The sequence below is a fragment of the Dendrobates tinctorius genome, unplaced genomic scaffold (genome assembly GCF_039654945.1).
Source record: "Dendrobates tinctorius isolate UK_male_01 unplaced genomic scaffold, ASM3965494v1 ptg000143l, whole genome shotgun sequence".
NCBI classification, from domain to species: Eukaryota; Metazoa; Chordata; class Amphibia; order Anura; family Dendrobatidae; genus Dendrobates; species Dendrobates tinctorius.
Genome location: NW_027361810.1, coordinates 17,334,396 through 17,354,473, shown reverse-complemented (window position 1 = coordinate 17,354,473; position 20,078 = coordinate 17,334,396). Strand labels below are relative to the sequence as shown.

The 20,078-nt window shown below is 43.0% G+C and overlaps 1 protein-coding gene across 1 annotated transcript in view; it reads left to right on the top strand.

The window, feature by feature from the left end:
• LRP1B (LDL receptor related protein 1B) overlaps window positions 1-20,078 on the top strand; it is a 1,871,059-nt gene that overhangs the window by 1,777,733 nt on the left and 73,248 nt on the right. Inside the window, exons 76-80 of the mRNA XM_073545568.1 lie at window positions 4,505-4,624; window positions 5,206-5,447; window positions 7,710-7,933; window positions 9,465-9,571; window positions 19,779-19,895. Of these exons, the coding sequence (XP_073401669.1) occupies window positions 4,505-4,624; window positions 5,206-5,447; window positions 7,710-7,933; window positions 9,465-9,571; window positions 19,779-19,895 (810 nt within the window). The remainder of the gene's footprint in view (window positions 1-4,504; window positions 4,625-5,205; window positions 5,448-7,709; window positions 7,934-9,464; window positions 9,572-19,778; window positions 19,896-20,078) is intronic.

Here is a 20,078-nt window from a genome sequence, read left to right as displayed (position 1 = left end):
TGTAATGTCTATTGTCTGTACAAATCCCCTCTGAAATGTAAAGTGCTGCGGGATATGTCGGCGCTATAGAAATAAAATTTATTATTATTATTATTATCATGGGAACATAGCCTTACAGAAAAACATACCTGACTGCAATTGTGTAGCAAGGCATGATGCATGATGTCCATGGTTAAGGTAGCATAGATCTGATGACACATTCCTCTTAATAAGAACCAGCTCTAATTTTAGGACATAGAAAAAAGAGATGCAATAGGTTTTAGACTAGGAGGATATTGGAATTAATGGAGACCCAGAAAACCTTTCCTGTGGAAGTGTTTCAGTCCCATCAAATAATGCGTACAGTTTCCACTTTCTTTGAGAAAGCCACCACTCTTTAAAGACCATTTTGAACGCTTTTGAGGAGGTCATCTAGAAAAGTTTTTGAGTTCTCTAACTTGGAGCATGACCAATTTAGGTCACTAATAATGCTTCAAGAGTTTGAGTTGCGAAAAAAATAATCAAGATCAGCAAACATATCTGTGTACGAAGCTTTTGTTTTAGCTCCTTCGACATGAAGAACAGCCAGCCATCTGCCACATCAAGAAGAAAAATGAAGCTGGCGCCCTGACTGATTGTGCGCCTAAGTGGAATGTTTGGTTAGGTCATTTCCGTGACGCGAAGATCTATAGTGTAAATGTAAATCTGACCCGTCCCTCTCAGGGTTCAGCCTCATTGAGATTGTGGTAATTAGATTTTGTATGTGCCACTAATTCTTGCTGGCAGCCATAAAGGAAATCTAGCAATCTTAATTGGAAAAGGAGCCAAGAGGTTGACAAATCTAGACCATATTCACATCACAGTTGCAATCTACATTTGCAATTATTATTATTATTATTATTTTTTTTTTCTTAATTAAAAACATATCTTTGGGTTAAAACTTTAATTTCCCTTTTTCCAAAAAGGGAAATTAAAGAAAAAAATAACATTATGTTTCCATACGTTATCCAGTGACATCAATGTGAAAAATTCGTTTGCATCATATGGTTTTTTTTGGGGGGGAGGATAGAATAGTGTGGTTACACAATGCTGCCCCACATCCTAAAAAACATAAAAGAAGGTCATCATAGCATCATAAAAAATTATACCATTTATGGCCATTTTTGACCCTTACACGCACCAAGCCTATATTGGTCCTCAGTCCTGAATGAGCCATAACTATGAGTAATTTTTGCAATGTGAGAGTTTTTTTATATGGCACGGTTTTACCTTACTAATTAAGTTTTATATAAAAAAGCTTGTCCAGGTCCAATTTTTAAAAGAAGCACTCTGGGATTGTTCTAAAATGATACAAGAGGCCACACTCACCTGCTCACCCCATCACTTAGCGCAGTTTGCTCTGGTGGATTCTCCCTGGAGATGTCCTGAATGCTGCCCTTGTACTGTCCATTTTTTCACATGCAGCATTCTAACCAAAAATGGATCCATTTTTTTCTTGGGTATCATTTTTAGTTTCTTCCTTTTTTTCTCCTTTTGCTTTTCTTTTTTACTGAAGCTGATAGATTGTCTGAACTTTTTTTATCCATTGACTCCAAACAATGGATCAGTTTATAGTAGTTGAAACCCGGATGGATCTGTGAATTACTAAGGCTGTCCTAGGTGTTTCATCCGTTTTAAATGAATCCACACAGACGTTAATGGTCGAGTGTGATCGGTGAAACGGATGAGAATAGGACGTGCTCCGAGTCTAAGGCTGGATTCACATCGCGCTAGTGCAATCCGTTTAACGGATCCATTTCTGTGCGGCACTAACGCATAGTAACAGATCCGTTAACGCACCCATTGACTCCCATTAACAAACGCATCCTAACACTTGTCAAAATCGGCATGCGTTAGCAATGGTTCGTTATTTTGTGACACATCCGAGAACGTGTAGAACTCTATGGCTAACGTATGGCGACGCAATGCAACCATGCGCTAAAGCATGCGTTGATGCGTTCACCAACAAAAAGACAATTTGGGCCACATGGTTAGCGCATCTGTTTAATGGATCTGTTAAACGGATTGCACTAACGTGATGTGAACCTAGCCTAAAGGACTGGAGACACTGGCCCATTTTTTAAAACGAAACGCTATGGGTCAGTGCACTGTCCGTCTGAGAAAAAGGAGGCTTCACTAGGATGTGTCACACAGATGTGTGAATGTAGCCCTATTTTGAGTCAAATCATTGATTAATAATGGCAGTCAAATTAAAGGCAAAGCACCCTTAAAGCACCACTCCAGCCATTTATTTTATTTTCAGTGCTGGAGTGGTGCTTTATATGTAAGCCCCTTGACCCAGGTCTTGTACGCACCCTCCGCCAACTTCAACGTTTTTTGGTGCCACTCCAGTCACACGATGCCATTTTGTGAGCGCAGGTTCTGATTGGCCAGCAGCTATGTCACAAACTCTCCATGCAAGAGCCAGAACGAGGTTCCCATAGACTTGTATTGAAAAGTGACCTTCACGAAGCTCCATGAAACACTGAAGCTGTTGACGGGTCACTTTTCGCAAGAGATGGACAGGAGCGATGCTGTGAAACGATGAAGGCGGCAGCAGGTGGGTATGAGACAGGGGCAGGGGAAATGAATTTATAGCACCACTCCAGCAGTGCAATAAAAAAAACGCTGGTGTGATGCTTTAAAAATATGTTCTGGCATGTCAGAAACAAAAAGGAATAATGGAAGGATCTGTGACCTTTGACCAATTTGTTTTGAGCCCCGAATCAATATTAACTCTTGACTTATTTGCATTGAACATTGTTAGGTACATGTTGCAGTTACACTTTAAGAAGCCCCCAGTGTGCAGATCTAAATATATCCTATGTATGTGATTTTTTTACCTCTGCTGATCGAAGGCACAAAGGATATGGAGGTCTTTGAAGAAATAAACGTACAATGTCCCATCACTAATAAGTGTGACTATTGTCAACCCGGTAGTTTTCTCCACTCTGCGCCAGACAGAAGTCATCATGAATTCAGCACGGATTAGTGATACACAGGCTTAGAAAGCACGTTCTCTCCCGAGTATCCTGTGGGATGGAAGATAATTTTTTTCTGTTGCTGCTGCCAGAGATGATTATTGAGAACAGATTTTTCAGCCATAGAAAGTGAAGTTTCCTTTTTTCTCTCCAAGAACACCTAAGATGTTACACGAAGTTGCTGCAGGTCTTGAGAAGTAGAAGTTTGAGAATTCAGAAGAGTTGGGATTCAGATATGTTTCAAGAACATACTTTTTAGGGACTTGTATTTTCTACATAACCTGAACCATACAGAATGTGAAAATATGGAAACTGCATTGATTCCTTCAACTTTGGACCCAACAGAGGAAATTATCGTGAAGCATAAGTTCTTCTAGGTACATTTATCGCTTGCACACAGATTTTGAAGGAACGGGGAAATTGTTCCAAACATCTTGGGGAACTAAGCACAGATCATCTGTGGATGTCAGCGAATGTGAATCCTTCTGATATTAAGTCTTTATCGAGCCAGATCATCACTTCCAGGTTGCCTTGTTCGTAATGACATTGGCTGGATGTTTGGGATCGTTGTCCAGCTGCAGAATGATCAGACACCTCCCTGATGGTATCACTTGATTGATAAGTATCTGCATGTATTTCTTATCCTTGAGGACACCATTAATCTTGGTCAAACTTCCAACTACATTTGCTTAAATGCAGCCAAAACCTGCAGGACCCTCCACCTACTTCACTTTTCCCATCCATTATTGTATTGCTCTCCAACCCTTTGGTGAAAAAACTGTCTTCTGTTACTGCCAAATATTTTCATTTATCAGTCCAGCTGCCCCATTTCCTGTGTTTTCAGGTATGGTAGAGTCACTTGACCTTGTTTTCATGTCAAAGGAAACAGGGAGGAAAAAAAACTGATAAAAACTTGGCAAAAACATGAAGAGTGAACTTTCCTTAAGTTTACATCTACAGAAGATCTGTGATTGGTTCTCCGAAATGTATAGAACAACCTCACTGCCAAGTTCCTTCAAATATTGCGTGCAAGTTTACCTAAAAGAAGTAAAGTCTTAATGCTCTTTTGCAGGAAAAGGGCGGTCACAAAAAAAAATTGATGAATTTGATTTGTGTTTTGTTCGTTCATTTTCCAATTTGTTAATTAATAATAAAAATAAATTATAAACACATCTATTTTTTAGAGCATGTTCACTGTATTATTTTTTTTCGACTACACAATCTCTGTAAAGTCACTAAAAAAGAAAAAAGCTGGGAAAATCAAAATGAAACATAAAGTGTTTGCATCTTATCATTATGGAATACATTTTATACTTGTTTTGGGGATTTAAGTCCTTCCTGAATTCTTGTTTTTGAACTCCAGCAGCCATTGATAGTAACAAGCTATCATTTGGTTACCCAGGCGTCCTCGAAATACATAGACCCAGTTTTGCCCCATGTCGTCTGACGTCCTCACTCCTCACTTGTTTTTTGCCCTAATGCGATACTTCTTTTTTCTGATACAGATATCAATGAGTGCTTGCTCCTAGGAAGCTGTTCCCACCACTGTACTAATTTGAAGGGGTCCTATCACTGTTCCTGTGACAGAAACTTCATAGAAGGGGGCAGCAGTTGCACCATCAAAGGTAAATCAGAATTTTTTAAGTAATGATTCTATTCAAAGTTGACGACTGACAAGTCATATTTTGGTACCTGTATTTTCTGTGCCCCCTGAAAAAATAACATCCATGGTTCTTGCTTAAAATAGCCCACCCTTTTACAATTACATTTATAGTTTGGGTGTCCTGCCTGCATTGCTACCTGCTCTGACACCCCCCAGGATCCCACCAGTCCCTCCTACACCGCTACCGATTCTGCATGGGCAGGTTGTAATGGGGCTGGTAGAACTGAGAACCATGGCAGTGATCAATGAGGAAAGAGAGGTGTTAAAGTGTGAAGCACAGCAAGAGGGGACTGATAATCATGAGCACGGTGCAAAAATGTAATATTTTGATATGTGGCCCTAGTGCTTAAAATGGTGCCTTTGGATGGCTTATTGATATGAATAAGTCCTAATCACAAAACTTCTTGTCTCCATATTGTGGTCTAAAATGCCATCACATAAAACGTATGGAATGCAACAATGAATTCTCAATGTGCGCAGATGTCCTTCTAGGTCTAAATAAAGTCATTACTTGTATAACTATGATATCTGGTATTATTTCAGACTCAGAAGAACAAATACTCTATGTCGCCAATGACACTGAGGTCCTCGCTTTCAGATATCCCTTTGGCTACAGCACAGAGCATCAGCATATATCTCACATCGCGCACAACTCACGGATCACGGGAATGGAGATGTATCTTCAAGGCAATATGATTATATGGAGCACTCAATTCAACCCAGGTGGAATTTTCTACAACACATTTCATGGCAGAGGAGGAAAAGAGACCAGAAGTGGATTAATTGTAAGTTCATTATTTAGAGGACAGTTTCGTAATGTAAGAGTAACCGTACGATTCATTCATTGGTCAAAATTTGTGATCCGAAGATGACGGTCAGAGTGCATTGAGACTAAATATTACATTTTTTATTCCATAGTATGTGACTTATGACCCATGTTCCCTTCTCCAAGACCAGAGATAACACTTAAAGGAAATAATTCAGTGATCACTGGTGGTCTGACTACTGAAACCCCAGGTGATAGTGAAAACGAAGCTTCACAGAGCCTCACATTGAATGGTGCACAGGTATACATTCTTGACCTCTGCTCCATACATTATATAAAGGACTGATGTAAATAATGGATAGCTGTATTCATATTCAGCTTTTTCTTGTAGTCCCATAGATAATGAATGAATCATAGATTGAGAATGTACACCTCCGCTCCATTCAAAACTGAGCTCCTAAGAACTCTGTTCTCAGGTTCCAAAGCCCCATACTTTGGTTCATGGTTGGACCCCTAACAGGCAGTATCCATGGGGTAAGGCATAACTTACTATATTGGGAAAAACCTCATATGGCTCCGAAAAACAGAAAATGAACCAAAGATTTTGGTGGGATGTACCAACCATCTGCCGTGTACTAGGGCCTCTTTAAACTCTTAGGAGGATTAGATTGGGGCAGTTGAGAATTCAATACCCAATTGTTTTGTTTCTAGGGAGGATAGGATAGATTAATTTGGAAGTGGCTTTCTACCAACTGCCCTTTAAAAGCCAAGTCGGTTATTTGTGTGTGTGAGAAGTTCAACTGACAACTGTCTAGGGTGTATGGTCTGCTTCAGCTCTTATGATATGAGACAGGATCCATTTATTAGGAGTCTTGTGACAAAGCAGTAGGGCAGAAATGTTAATGAAAATTTTATAAAATTGTATAAATAGTAATAGAAAAATATATTCTTTTTACGATTCTGAGTAGGGGACCCAAAGATGCATTTGCCATATTGGATGTTAACATGCTGTTAAAGTATGTCTTGCTAGGTTCACTGGATCCTCATTGATGTTGCCAAGTCTTTCCTAATGCTTAGGAAAAAGCCTCCACATTCTGATTCCGATCCAGAATAATCCCAATGACCACTATAATAGCCTGAAACAGTGTGATAAACTAATGCTTTCTCCTTAAGATCTTGATCATTTTGCTGCACTTTTCAACATATGCGGGTCAAGCTCAAAATCTCTGAAAGAAAGTATTCTGCATTTTTGGGCATCCAGTGCCAATTGTGGCCAAAAATGCAAAACAAAAAAGCCCAAGCCTAAGACAAACTGTCATTTACAAAGTTACCAAAAGTCCTGCAACTTTGAAGGTCTGGGTTGATGTAATCTTGCCCAAAAAATGGGATCTGGTTTGGGGATATTCCCAGGCAGTCTTGGACAATTGATGGTCAGGACTATAGGCAGTTTCTATTTTGTGGAAAGCAGTGGTGGTAAGTTGTTGGTAATTAGCAAATTGATTTGTAATGAATCAAATATGAATTTCACAAAAACTTCAGATGCAACAGAGTTTAAAATGTTCAAAATTCAATTTGCATGAACCTAACAAAATGTAGGGTAGTTGGTCAACATTTTTATGTATTATATTAAAAGCTGAGATGAGGTTTAAAATGACAGTACATTATACTTGTCTGTCTTAGGCCAGCTACTCATCTGTCCTCCTGATGCAGCTCCCCTCTTGGTCTTCTGCTTCGGTTCAGTCTTTGGATCAGCCTTCAGATCAGTCATTGGTTGGAATCTTCCGGTGCTGACTAGGTCTCATATGATCAGTGGTAGACATCACACCTCATGCGACCATGGTAAACCAAATCAGCACCAGAAAATCCTCATAGAAGGTTGATTCGAAGAATAATCCAGAGTGGAAAACCAGGAGAAGGAGTTGCATCGTCAGGACAAGTGCTGGAAGAACCTAGGACAGATGAGTATAATCTTATATTACTTTTTACCCTCTCCCCTCCATTTATTATGTTTTAGGGTCTGGGGAGACCTTAGAGTATAATATACTTGTACCTCTTTTCTTGGTAGTTTTGATTTGGAATCAATTGATCCTGGTGGCCATTTCAAGCGAATCTCCATGACTTGGATTTTGGTAGATTTGCAAATCTTAGTTAATGAATGTGTGATCAAGCCCCTAGTTTCTAGGATTCTTGGTAAAGCCTTGCATTAACTGCATTAGGAGAATATAAGACTGGTCTTCCCACATAATGTATAACTACTATAACTGAGTGATTTGCCTTTCAGTGTTCTGAATTTAAAAGACCCCGGGATATCGCTGTGGATTGGGTAGCAGGAAACATCTACTGGACGGACCACTCCCGCATGCATTGGTTCAGTTATTACACCACTCACTGGGCGAGCTTGAGATATTCCATAAATGTCGGTCAAATAAATGGACAAAACTGTACACGACTTCTCACCAACATCGCAGGAGAACCTTATGCAATTGCTGTAAATCCCAAAAAAGGGTAGGTTGCACATTGTTATCAAATACACCAAGCCATTCCGATATAGCAAGTTGGCTTTGTTACTCCAGGCCACCGGGAGCGCCATTCATTTGGGGTAGTTCCATGCACAGCAGATAACTATGGCAATGGTGTATATGAAAAAACAGTGACGGGACCAGATTGCTGCAGACCACTCATTCTCTGGATCATTGAGGGCCCTTCTGATCTTAAAATAATGCTATATTCTAGTGAAACGCCACAACTTTTTAAGATGGGAATGCCCTAATAATGTTTAATCACAAGGACCTCAACCAATTCTGGGAACATAGAAAATATTTTATTTTTCACAAAAAGTCTACACAGAGGAACTTGCCTCAAATTTACATCAATGTTACATGCAGATTGTGTCACGGATTTAATCTGAGTCATATTGAAACACATAGTGGTGACAATCTGTATCTGATTGATTTAAGGTACATTGTGAATGTTCCAAAGATAAGGGCAAATAAATTGGAAGCCATTTATATGCATTAACAAACCCAAAGAGTACAGTGACAGCTTTCACTTTTTTTTTTGTAAACCCTTTCGCTATCTAACTATATCTGGTATGAAAACAGCACTTCATAGCTTCTCTATATAAAACAGCTGCCTTTTTCAGCCCATGAAAGATGGGTGATGGGTGAATAAAGTCCTTTTTTTTGCACCAAAGGCTCCTGAGGAATACAGTTTTTTCCTATGTTTTTAGAGGTAGAAACCAGGATCAGTGCTGTGTTTGGATAGTCTCTTCTGAATCAAGATCAGGGTCTGGTAGATTGCTTTCATAAGCATTTATTCGAGCCATTAAAATATTTTGTTTTCTTTTAAAGTTAAAAAACCTATAATGTCACCCACAACGCGTTTCGGCTTCACTGCAGCCTTCTTCTGGTGTATGATAACAATGTGTATACTTGTACAGCCCTATAGCCTTTACCATCTCTAGTGATATAGGTCATCATTTGTATCACTAGAGATGGTAAAGGATATAAGACTGGACAAGTATACACATTGTTATCATACACCTGAGGAAGGCTGCAGTGAAGCCAAAATGTGTTGGTGTGGACATTATATGATTTTTAACTTTTAAAAAAATTCTTTCAATGGTGTGAATAAATGCTTATGGAAGCAATTTACCAGACCCTGTCCTTGATTCAAACGTGGTTTTCCAAAGGCAGTGTTGATCCTAGTTCCTTCCTCTGAATTTTCCACTGTGCGGAACTCCTGGAAACTGTTTCCCCTGTTCCTCCGAGTATAGTATAGACCATTACGATTGGATTTTAACTGGGATAGGAGTTGTGCCGCCATCAGCAGGACTATACCGGGTGTGTAAGACTCTCCTACCTCTCGCTTTATATTGTTGAATGTGTTACGCTTAGATAGCGCCGCCGTTTCTTATTTCCTTCCTAGGATACTCCTTACAATCTGGATATGTTTTGTTTGTATCTGTCCATCCAGCTATCATTTCATCTATTCCTTCTCATGGTCTCTTGTTATTTGCTTCTCCACTCTCTTTCAGGATGATGTACTGGACGGTCATTGGAGATCGGTCACACATTGAGGAGGCGGCCATGGATGGTTCTTTAAGAAGAGTTATAATACAGAAGAACTTACAAAGACCAACAGGTATCTGGAGTAGATCTCTCCGTAGAGTTGAGTAAAACGGATTTGCAGGACTCTTCCAGCAGCCACGTCAATAGTCCTGTGATTAGAGTTGAGCGACTTTGGTTGGATTGGGTTTCGTGAAACCCGAATTAAACAAAATTTGAGTCGGATGAAACTGGTCCGAGTAGGGCAAAAAAAATTCGGAGTTTCATCCACTCAATGCCGACTTTTATTTCCCATTGACTTGCATTGGGGTCGGGTTTCGGACGAATCTCCGACTTTTTTTGCTCTAGTCGGACCAGTTTCATCCGACTCAAATTTTGTTTCATTCAGGTTTCACGAAACCCGATCCGACCAAAGTCGCTCAACTCTACGGCTGTGATCATCCTACCTCTTCTTGATAGTACGTCCAGTGTAACGTCATACATGTATCAAGCTGTATTGATGATATCATGACTTGTCTACCAATCTGAAGCAGTGTTGGAGATGTTTAGAGGAGGTTTCCAGGCCTCTGTCCCGGATGTCACGGACGATTGACTCGACTGCAAGCCCAAGGACCTGCAAATGTTTCTGCTCAGCTCCAGTTCCTTCATTGTATACAAGTTAAAAATTCCATTTGTATAAAGCCATTATTTTAACTGTTTGCCAAGCCGTGAGTCTTGGCTTCATAGCTGATTTTTGTGTATTTTCTTTAAAGCAATACTCCAATGACAGATTTCTCATACTGATAGTATGAGGTATCACGAGGAGCACTGTGATACATTCTGCAGGTTCGGGCCTAAAGAAAAAATGGGAATGTTTCATTGATGTCTGCTGCTGATAGTTATTGCATTGTAGACCCTCATGGTGCAAATAGGCCCCAAACTGACAGGACAGGTTGTCACCTGCAGTTTACAGAAAAGAAATCAAGGGCAGCTTAGAATTAGGACAATTGCCTTTTCTTGCTGACAGTGGTTTCCGGTTATTAGTTTCATAGTGTGAAGACTGATTGACTGAAGTCAGAGGAATGCTTGGTCTGACAAAACCATCAGATAGGAGAACAAAGGAAAACTTGCATTTAAGGCTAAGTGCACACATTGCAGAAAATTTCTGCACAAAAACCTGAATCCCTTCCCAGAAACCGCACCTATTTTTCCGCGGCGGTTTTGATGCGTTTTTGATGCGTTTTTTACCGCAGCGGTTTCTAAACGTATGGAAGAAGCCAAAACCGCGGAAAAATCCACAAAATTAATGAGCATGCTGCGTTTTTTACCGCGATGCGTTTTTTTCGCGGTAAAAAACGCATCAATGTGCACAAAAAGTGCAAAATGCATAGAAATGACTGTGCAGCTTATTTTTAGCGGTTTTATAGCGAAAACCGCTGTAAAAACCGCTAAAAAAACGCTGTGTGTGAACACAGCCTTATAGTCATGGAAGAAAAAAATCAGTAACAAGTGTTTATTACACTGTAATAGGTTAAAGTCTTTCACTGTTACAGGTGCAAAAAGATGTGGATCTTATTAGTAAGGTTTGTGTTATAAATCTGCTAGCTGCCGTAAACCTTTGAAGAAGTCAATTGATCTTCTGTCGCATAACTTTTGAGTGTGAAAGTTAGAAGGAACTGTTGCAGATTTTACATCTGAGACCCTAAGCTACAAGTTATACATATATCCTGTATTATCCAGAGCTGCACTCCCTATTCTGCTAGTGCAGTCACTGTATACATACATTATATTACTGATCCTGAGTTACATCCTGTATTATACCCCAGAGCTGCACTCACTATTCTGCTGGTGCAGTCACTGTGTACATACATTACATTACTGATCCTGAGTTACATCCTGTATTATACTCCAGAGCTGCACTCACTATTCTGCTGGTGCAGTCACTGTGTACATACATTACATTACTGATCCTGAGTTACATCCTGTATTATACTCCAGAGCTGCACTCACTATTCTGCTGGTGCAGTCACTGTGTACATACATTACATTACTGATCCTGAGTTACATCCTGTATTATACTCCAGAGCTGCACTCACTATTCTGCTGGTGCAGTCACTGTGTACATACATTACATTACTGATCCTGAGTTACATCCTGTATTATACCCCAGAGCTGCACTCGCTATTCTGCTGGTGCAGTCACTGTGTACATACATTACATTACTGATCCTGAGTTACATCCTGTATTATACTCCAGAGCTGCACTCACTATTCTGCTGGTGCAGTCACTGTGTACATATATTCCATTACTGATCCTGAGTTACATCCTGTATTATACTCCAGAGCTGCATTCAATATTCTGCTGGTGCAGTCACTGTATACATACATTACATTACTGATCCTGAGTTACATCCTGTATTATACCCCAGAGCTGCACTCACTATTCTGCTGGTGCAGTCACTGTATACATACATTACATTACTGATCCTGAGTTACATCCTGTATTATACCCCAGAGCTGCTCTCACTATTCTGCTGGTGCAGTCACTGTGTACATATATTACATTACTGATCCTGAGTTACATCCTGTATTATACTCCAGAGCTGCATTCAATATTCTGCTGGTGCAGTCACTGTATACATACATTACATTACTGATCCTGAGTTACATCCTGTATTATACTCCAGAGCTGCACTCACTATTCTGCTGGTGCAGTCACTGTGTACATACATTACTGTTATGCGGGGCTTAGGTCAAAGGAGGCTGAAATACCCGGGGCCCCTGCGGAGTCCCTCAAACAAGGAAAAACCCTGTCTGACCCTCAACCCATGGTTTTTGCTAATGGTGCAAATGCCTGAGCCTCCAACCTTTCCTTATCTCCTGCTCAGCCCTAAGCTGAACCCTCCACCCTCCACCCAGTGAGTTGTCAAACCAGCAAAGCCCACACAGTAATGACAGACAGGGAGAACTTAAACCACACCGCGCCGCAAACATACCGGACAATACTGTAATGTGAACAGGGCAAAACAAAGCACAAATATAGGAAGGCGAAAAGGTAACAGCGGATCATACGACACCAGATATGAATTTCTCTCTCCAACACCTCCTCTCCAGACCGGAACCACTTGGCATAAAACACAAGCTATAATCGGCGACGCCCACAGGCCAGCACGACTATTTAAAGACTGTGGGCGTGACCAAACATCCCACCTGATTTCCAGCTAGATTAACCCCCGATAACCTGAGTAAAATCAAGCCGGCGCCACTGAGGCTATAGTGGACGGAGATGGAACTACCGCTGCCTGCCGGACGCTGTGGTGTGAATAGCGTCCGACATGACAGTACCCCGTCTTCTACGAGGGACCCCAGGGCCCTCAAGACTCATAGGACCCGGCTTGTCTGGATGACGGCGGTGAAAGGAACTGACCAGCCGATCCGCATGTATGTCCGAGGCTGGTACCCAAGACCTCTCCTCCGGACCATACCCCCGCCATTGTACCAAATACTGAAGAGAACGGCGCAGTACTCGAGAGTCCACCTTGGAGACTTCAAACTCTAAATCGCCATCCACCATGACTGGGGGTGACATCAGCGTCGTGTCCACAGAGCCTACCACCTTTTTCAATAAGGCCCTGTGAAACACATTGTGTATCTTGTATACCGCAGGAAGTTCCAACCGATAAGCAACCGGGTTAATGATGGCAGCAATCTTAAAAGGGCCAATAAACCTTGGACCCAATTTCAATGATGGAATTTTGAGTTTTATGTTTTTAGTAGCTAACCACACCCAATCACCCACACACAGGTCTGGACCTGGCACGCGTCTAGCGTCAGCCACACGTTTGCACCTTGCAGTCATGCTCAGCAATCGCTGTTTCACACTCCTCCAGACCGATGATAGTTGAACTCCTAACCGGTCCTCCTCTGGGACGCCCCCAGAGCCCCCCTGATGCAAGGTACAAAATTGAGGATGGTGTCCATAAACACAAAAGAACGGAGACTCTCCTGATGATTCTTGGCGGTGATTATTTAATGCGAACTCGGCCAAGGGAAGGAACGTCGACCTCTCCTCTTGGTTGTCAGGCACAAAACATCGCAAATACTGCTCCAGATTTTGGTTCATGCGCTCAGTTTGACCATTTGACTGCGAATGAAATGCCAACGAATGAGACAACTTGATCCCCAATCGTGAGCTAAAAGCTTTCCAAAACTTCGCCACAAACTGGGTCCCCCTATCAGACACTATGTCCGACGGAACTCCATGTAGTCTGACCACCTCCTGCACAAAGACCTGAGCCAATGTCTTCGCGTTGGGCAAGGAAGGCAACGACACAAAATGCGCCATCTTCGAAAATCGATCAACCACCACCAGGATGATCGTGTTCCCCGCCGAGGCAGGCAAGTCCGTGATAAAGTCCATGGAGATTTCTGTCCATGGCCTACTAGGTATCCCCAGAGGCTGTAGAGTGCCAGCAGGATGGGATCTGGGCGACTTGGCCCTGGCGCACGTGATGCAAGCTGTCACGTATGAGACCATGTCCTGCCGGATTTTTGGCCACCAGAAGCAGCGCGATACCAGCTCCAAGGTGCCCCTAACCCCTGGATGACCGGCCAGGACAGAGTCGTGGTGTTCCCCCAACACTTTAAGACGAAGATGAAGGGGTACGAATGACTTATTAGCAGGAAGTCCTGGCGGTACCTCCTCCTGGGCCTCGGCAATCTCCGCCTCTACCTCAGTCGTGAGAGCCGAAACCACTACACCTTCCTGGAGGATGGGTATCGGATCTTCCCGAGGTTCTCCCCCCGGAAAACACCTGGACAAGGCATCTGTCTTGGTGTTTTTAGCCCCAGGACGGTAAGTCACCAGAAAGTTAAAACGTGTAAAAAACAATGCCCAGCGAGCCTGCCTGGGAGACAGACGCTTGGCCGACTCAAGATAGAGCAGGTTTTTATGATCGGTGATGACCGTGACCTGGTGGGCCGCCCCCTCCAGGAAGTGTCGCCATTCCTCAAAAGCCAATTTGATGGCCAACAACCCCCTGTTGCCGATGTCGTAATTCCGTTCGGCAGGCGACAGCTTCTTGGAGAAGTAGGCGCATGGACGCATATTGCTCAAGGACGAGCCCTGTGACAGTACTGCCCCCACTCCCACCTCAGACGCATCGACCTCCACTGTAAAAGGCTTAGATACGTCCGGTTGCACCAGAATGGGGGCTGAAGCAAAACGGTTTTTCAGAAGCTCAAATGCACGCACCGCATCATCAGACCAGATAGCGAGATTGGTACCTTTTTTCGTCATGTCATTGAGCGGTTTGGCTATAGTAGAGAAATTCTTAATAAACTTCCTATAATAGTAGGCAAACCCAAGGAACCACTGGAGTGCTTTTAGATTATCAGGCCGTTCCCATCGCAGCACCGCTTGCACCTTCGCGGTGTCCATTTTAAACCCTGCGGCGGATACAATATAACCCAAAAAAGGCAACTCCTGAACAAAAAATACGCATTTTTCAAGCTTAGCATAGAGCTTATTCTCACGGAGCAACTGTAACACCTGCCTGACATGCTCTAAATGAGTGTCCTGGTCGCTCGAATAGATGAGGATATCATCCAGGTACACAATCACAAATTTCCCCAGCACATGAGCGAATACATCATTTATGAAATGTTGGAAAACAGCAGGCGCGGTTGTCAACCCAAATGGCATAACTAGGCTTTCAAAATGACCCTCAGGGGTATTAAATGCCGTCTTCCACTCATCCCCCTGACGGACCCTTATGAGGTTATATGCCCCCCTGAGGTCAAGTTTGGAAAACCACTTCGCACCAGCCACCTGGTTGAACAAATCAGGGATCAGAGGCATCGGGTAGGGATCATGGACTGTAATCTGGTTTAACTCCCGGAAATCCAGACACGGGCATAACCCCCCATCTTTTTTCTTAATGAAGAAAAACCCTGCTGCTACAGGTGAGGATGAAGGCCGGATGTGCCCTTTACTTAAACTCTCCGCAATGTAGTCTTTAAGAGCTTGTCTCTTGACCAGAAATACTAAACATCCTCGCCTTTGGCAATTTAGCCCCAGGCTTTAACCTAATCTCACAGTCATAGGCTCGATGTGGAGGTAGTTCTGAGCAACCCTTCTCAGAGAATATGTCCGCAAAATCCAGCAACGCCTCTGAGAGGCTGGACTTCACGGCGGACACACATGTGGCCAAGCAATTTTCCTGGGAGAAACCGCTCCACTGAACTATGTCCTGGGTTCTCCAGTCAATCACCGGGTTGTGCTTGAACAACCATGGGAAACCCAGGACCATTTGTGCTGGGAGATTATTGAGTACCCTACATGTAACCCACTCAGAATGTAGGACCCCAATGTGGAGTTTAACCTCAGCTACAAACTCAGTAATCTCCCCCTGTGGGAGGGGAGCGGCATTAATGGTAACCACGCGAATAGGATGAGAGAGTTTTTCGATCTTAAAACCTGCCATGCGTGCAAACTCCTCATCCATGAGATTGGTGGTGGAACCGCTATCCACAAACACTGATATGGGTAGCTCTCTGCCCGCAATAATAACCCTGGCAGGGAGCATACATTGAGATACCATCATGGAGGATATGCATACGCTCAGTTGGGCCTCCTCCATACCCTCTGAGCTTACCAGTTTTCCGCCGGTGCGACTTTCTTTGGTAGCACAGGACAAGCATTTACATAATGATCTCTTTTACCACAGTAAAAACATGCTCCATGCTTCCTGAACCCAGGCACGCGACGCTGCACATGTGATAACCCAGCGATTTGCATAGGTTTCGTGGGCTCATCCGCAGCAACCACACTTGCACCCCTGCTTTCCCCCAGAGGCAGCGTCTCCTGCGCCCCTTGACGCAAACGGCGATCAATACGAATAACCAAACTCATGGCAGACTCTAACGATGCAGGAGTCTCATACATCAGGAGGGCCTGTTTAACTCTTTCTGAAACCCCATGAATAAACTGACTCTGCAGCGCTGGGTCGTTCCACTGTGTGTCTACTGCCCTACGGCGAAATTCTGAACAATAGTCTTCCGCCATACGTTCCCCCTGACGGAGGGCGCGGATCTTAGATTCCGCCAAAGCCAATCTGTCGGGATCATCATAAATGAGCCCGAGTGCTGAAAAAACATTCTCAACCGAATGAAACGTAGCAGAGTCGGCTGGTAAAGAAAACGCCCATGCTTGAGGGTCCCCACTCAGTAATGATAACACCAGACCTACCCGCTGAGCCTCATTACCTGAGGAGACCGGGCGCATGCGAAAGTATAACTTGCAGGCCTCCCGAAAGATGACAAATTTGCTGCGTTCCCCAGAAAATCATTCAGGCAGTGGAATCTTTGGCTCTGCACCTGCACCAGCAGAAGCCGCTTGCACATTAGCTACAACCAGGCCCTGCTGCTGAACTGCCCTCTTCAACTCGGTGACCTGTAAGGACAGCGCCGCCAACTGGCGGTTTATAGAAGTCATGGAATCCATGGAAAAATGTTGGGCCGATTATAATGTTATGCGGGGCTTAGGTCAAAAGAGGATGAAATACCCGGGGCCCCTGCGGAGTCCCTCAAACTAGGGAAAACCCTGTCTGACCCTCAACCCAGGGTTTTTGCTAATGGTGCAAATGCCTGAGCCTCCGACCTTTCCTTATCTCCTGCTCAGCCCTAAGCTGAACCCTCCACCCTCCACCCAGTGAGTTGTCAAACCACCAAAGCCCACACAGTAATGACAGACAGGGAGAACTTAAACCACACCGCGCCGCAAACACACCGGACAATACTGTAATGTGAACAGGGCAAAACAAAGCACAAATATAGGAAGGCGAAAAGGTAACAACGGATCATACGACACCAGATATGAATTTCTCTCTCCAACACCTCCTCTCCAGACCGGAACCACTTGGCATAAAACACAAGTTATAATCGGCGACGCCCACAGGCCAGCACGACTATTTAAAGACCGTGGGCGTGACCAAACATCCCACCTGATTTCCAGCTAGATTAACCCCCGATAACCTGAGTAAAATCAAGCCGGCGCCACTGAGGCTATAGTGGACGGAGATGGAACTACCGCTGCCTGCCGGACGCTGTGGTGTGAATAGCGTCCGACATGACAATTACATTACTGATCCTGAGTTACATTCTGTATTATACCCCAGAGCTGCACTCACTATTCTGCTGGTGCAGTCACTGTATACATACGTTACATTACTGATCCTGAGTTACATCCTGTATTATACTCCAGAGCTGCACTCACTATTCTGCTGGTGCAGCCACTGTGTACATACATTACATTATTGATCCTGAGTTACATCCTGTATTATACTCCAGAGCTGCACTCACTATTCTGCAGGTGTAGTCACTGTGTACATACATTACATTACTGATCCTGAGTTGCATCCTGTATTATACTCCAGAGCTGCACTCACTATTCTGCTGGTGCAGCCACTGTGTACATACATTACATTACTGATCCTGAGTTGCATCCTGTATTATACCCCAGAGCTGCACTCACTATTCTGCTGGTGCAATCACTGTGTACATACATTACATTACTGATCCTGAGTTACATCCTGTATTATACCCCAGAGCTGCACTCACTATTCTGCTGGTACAGTCACTGTGTACATACATTGCATTACTGATCCTGAGTTACATCCTGTATTGTACTCCAGAGCTGCACTCACTATTCTGCTGGTGCAGTCACTGTGTACATACATTACATTACTGATCCTGAGTTACATCCTGTATTATACTCCAGAGCTGCACTCACTATTCTGCTGGTGCAGTCACTGTGTACATACATTACATTACTGATCCTGAGTTACATCCTGTATTATACTCCAGAGCTGCACTCACTATTCTGCTAGTGCAGTCACTGTGTACATACATTACATTACTGATTCTGAGTTACATCCTGTATTATACCCCAGAGCTGCACTCACTATTCTGCTGGTGCAGTCACTGTGTAGATACATTACATTACTGATCCTGAGTTACACCCTGTATTATACCCCAGAGCTGCACTCACTATTCTGCTGGTGCAGTCACTGTGTAGGTACATTACATTACTGATCCTGAGTTACACCCTGTATTATACCCCAGAGCTGCACTCACTATTCTGCTAGTGCAGTCACTGTGTACATACATTACATTACTGATTCTGAGTTACATCCTGTATTATACCCCAGAGCTGCACTCACTATTCTGCTGGTGCAGTCACTGTGTAGATACATTACATTACTGATCCTGAGTTACATCCTGTATTATACCCCAGAGCTGCACTCACTATTCTGCTAGTGCAGTCACTGTGTACATACATTACATTACTGATTCTGAGTTACATCCTGTATTATACCCCAGAGCTGCACTCACTATTCTGCTGGTGCAGTCACTGTGTACATACATTACATTACTGATCCTGAGTTACACCCTGTATTATACCCCAGAGCTGCACTCACTATTCTGCTAGTGCAGTCACTGTATACATACATTACATTACTGATCCTGTACTGATCCTGAGTTACATCCTGTATTATACCCCAGAGCTGCACTCGCTATTCTGCTGGTGCAGTCACTGTGTACATACATTATATAACTTGTCTTGTCCTGCTCTTGAGTCCTATGAGTTGAACTGCAATGATGGCAGGATCACTGCTGCTTTTCATTAAAAATGACTTTCTGAGCAATTCCAAGGCCATTACCCATCGGAATGGAGTGGATATTTAAAATGGCCCCTGATTAAAGTGGATAAGCACGGTGGTAATTTTGACTTCTCCTTTGCATAAAAACATTATGTTTTGATACTTCCACCAGTATATTTTGTTTCCTGTAAGTCGAGGCAGGCTTCAAGTAGATCCAGAAGAATTTGTTTTGGATAAAGCCATTATCAGGAAGGATGCCGACTTTAAGTTTTTGAACACACAGCTTCGCATCCGGCCATTGCAGAAATCTCATTGAATACAAACAGCTTATGTTTCGTTATTAAGAGCCCGCCGTTCACTGGATTTACAGGAGATCAAACGAAAAATTCTTTCTGAACAGAAAAATAAAACAAATGCAATTTGCTGCTCAACAAGCTTGGATGATGCAGCCAAGTGGAGAGCAATGTGCATAACTTAACGGATTGCAAACTGCCCGCTGTGACCTGGAATTCATTCTCTCTTTCCCCCAAATTCGTTCTGTTCTAAATAACTATTTTAATTCCATGTGATACAAACAAAGCATCTTTAAAAAATAAAAGTTTGCGAAAGAGCAGAAATTAATTCCCATCTCTTTTTCGTTTAGGTCTCGTTGTCGATCATTTCGGTCAACGCCTTTACTGGGCAGACTTTGAACTCTCCGTCATCGGCACAATCCGGCTAGATGGTTCTGATTTAGCCATGGTTGTCCGAAGTAAGCATGGTAAGTACTCAGCCTTAGTGAAAATGCTCAAATTATCCAAATATTGACTTTACCGACTTTACGCTTTGTCAGCTCCTAATCAAAACTCTTGACCACAAAGAAAAGGTTATTCCCAAGTTGACAAGTTATTTGTTATTCTTAGGATATGATCTCTTTATAGGACAGATGAGCGGCTATATTCCA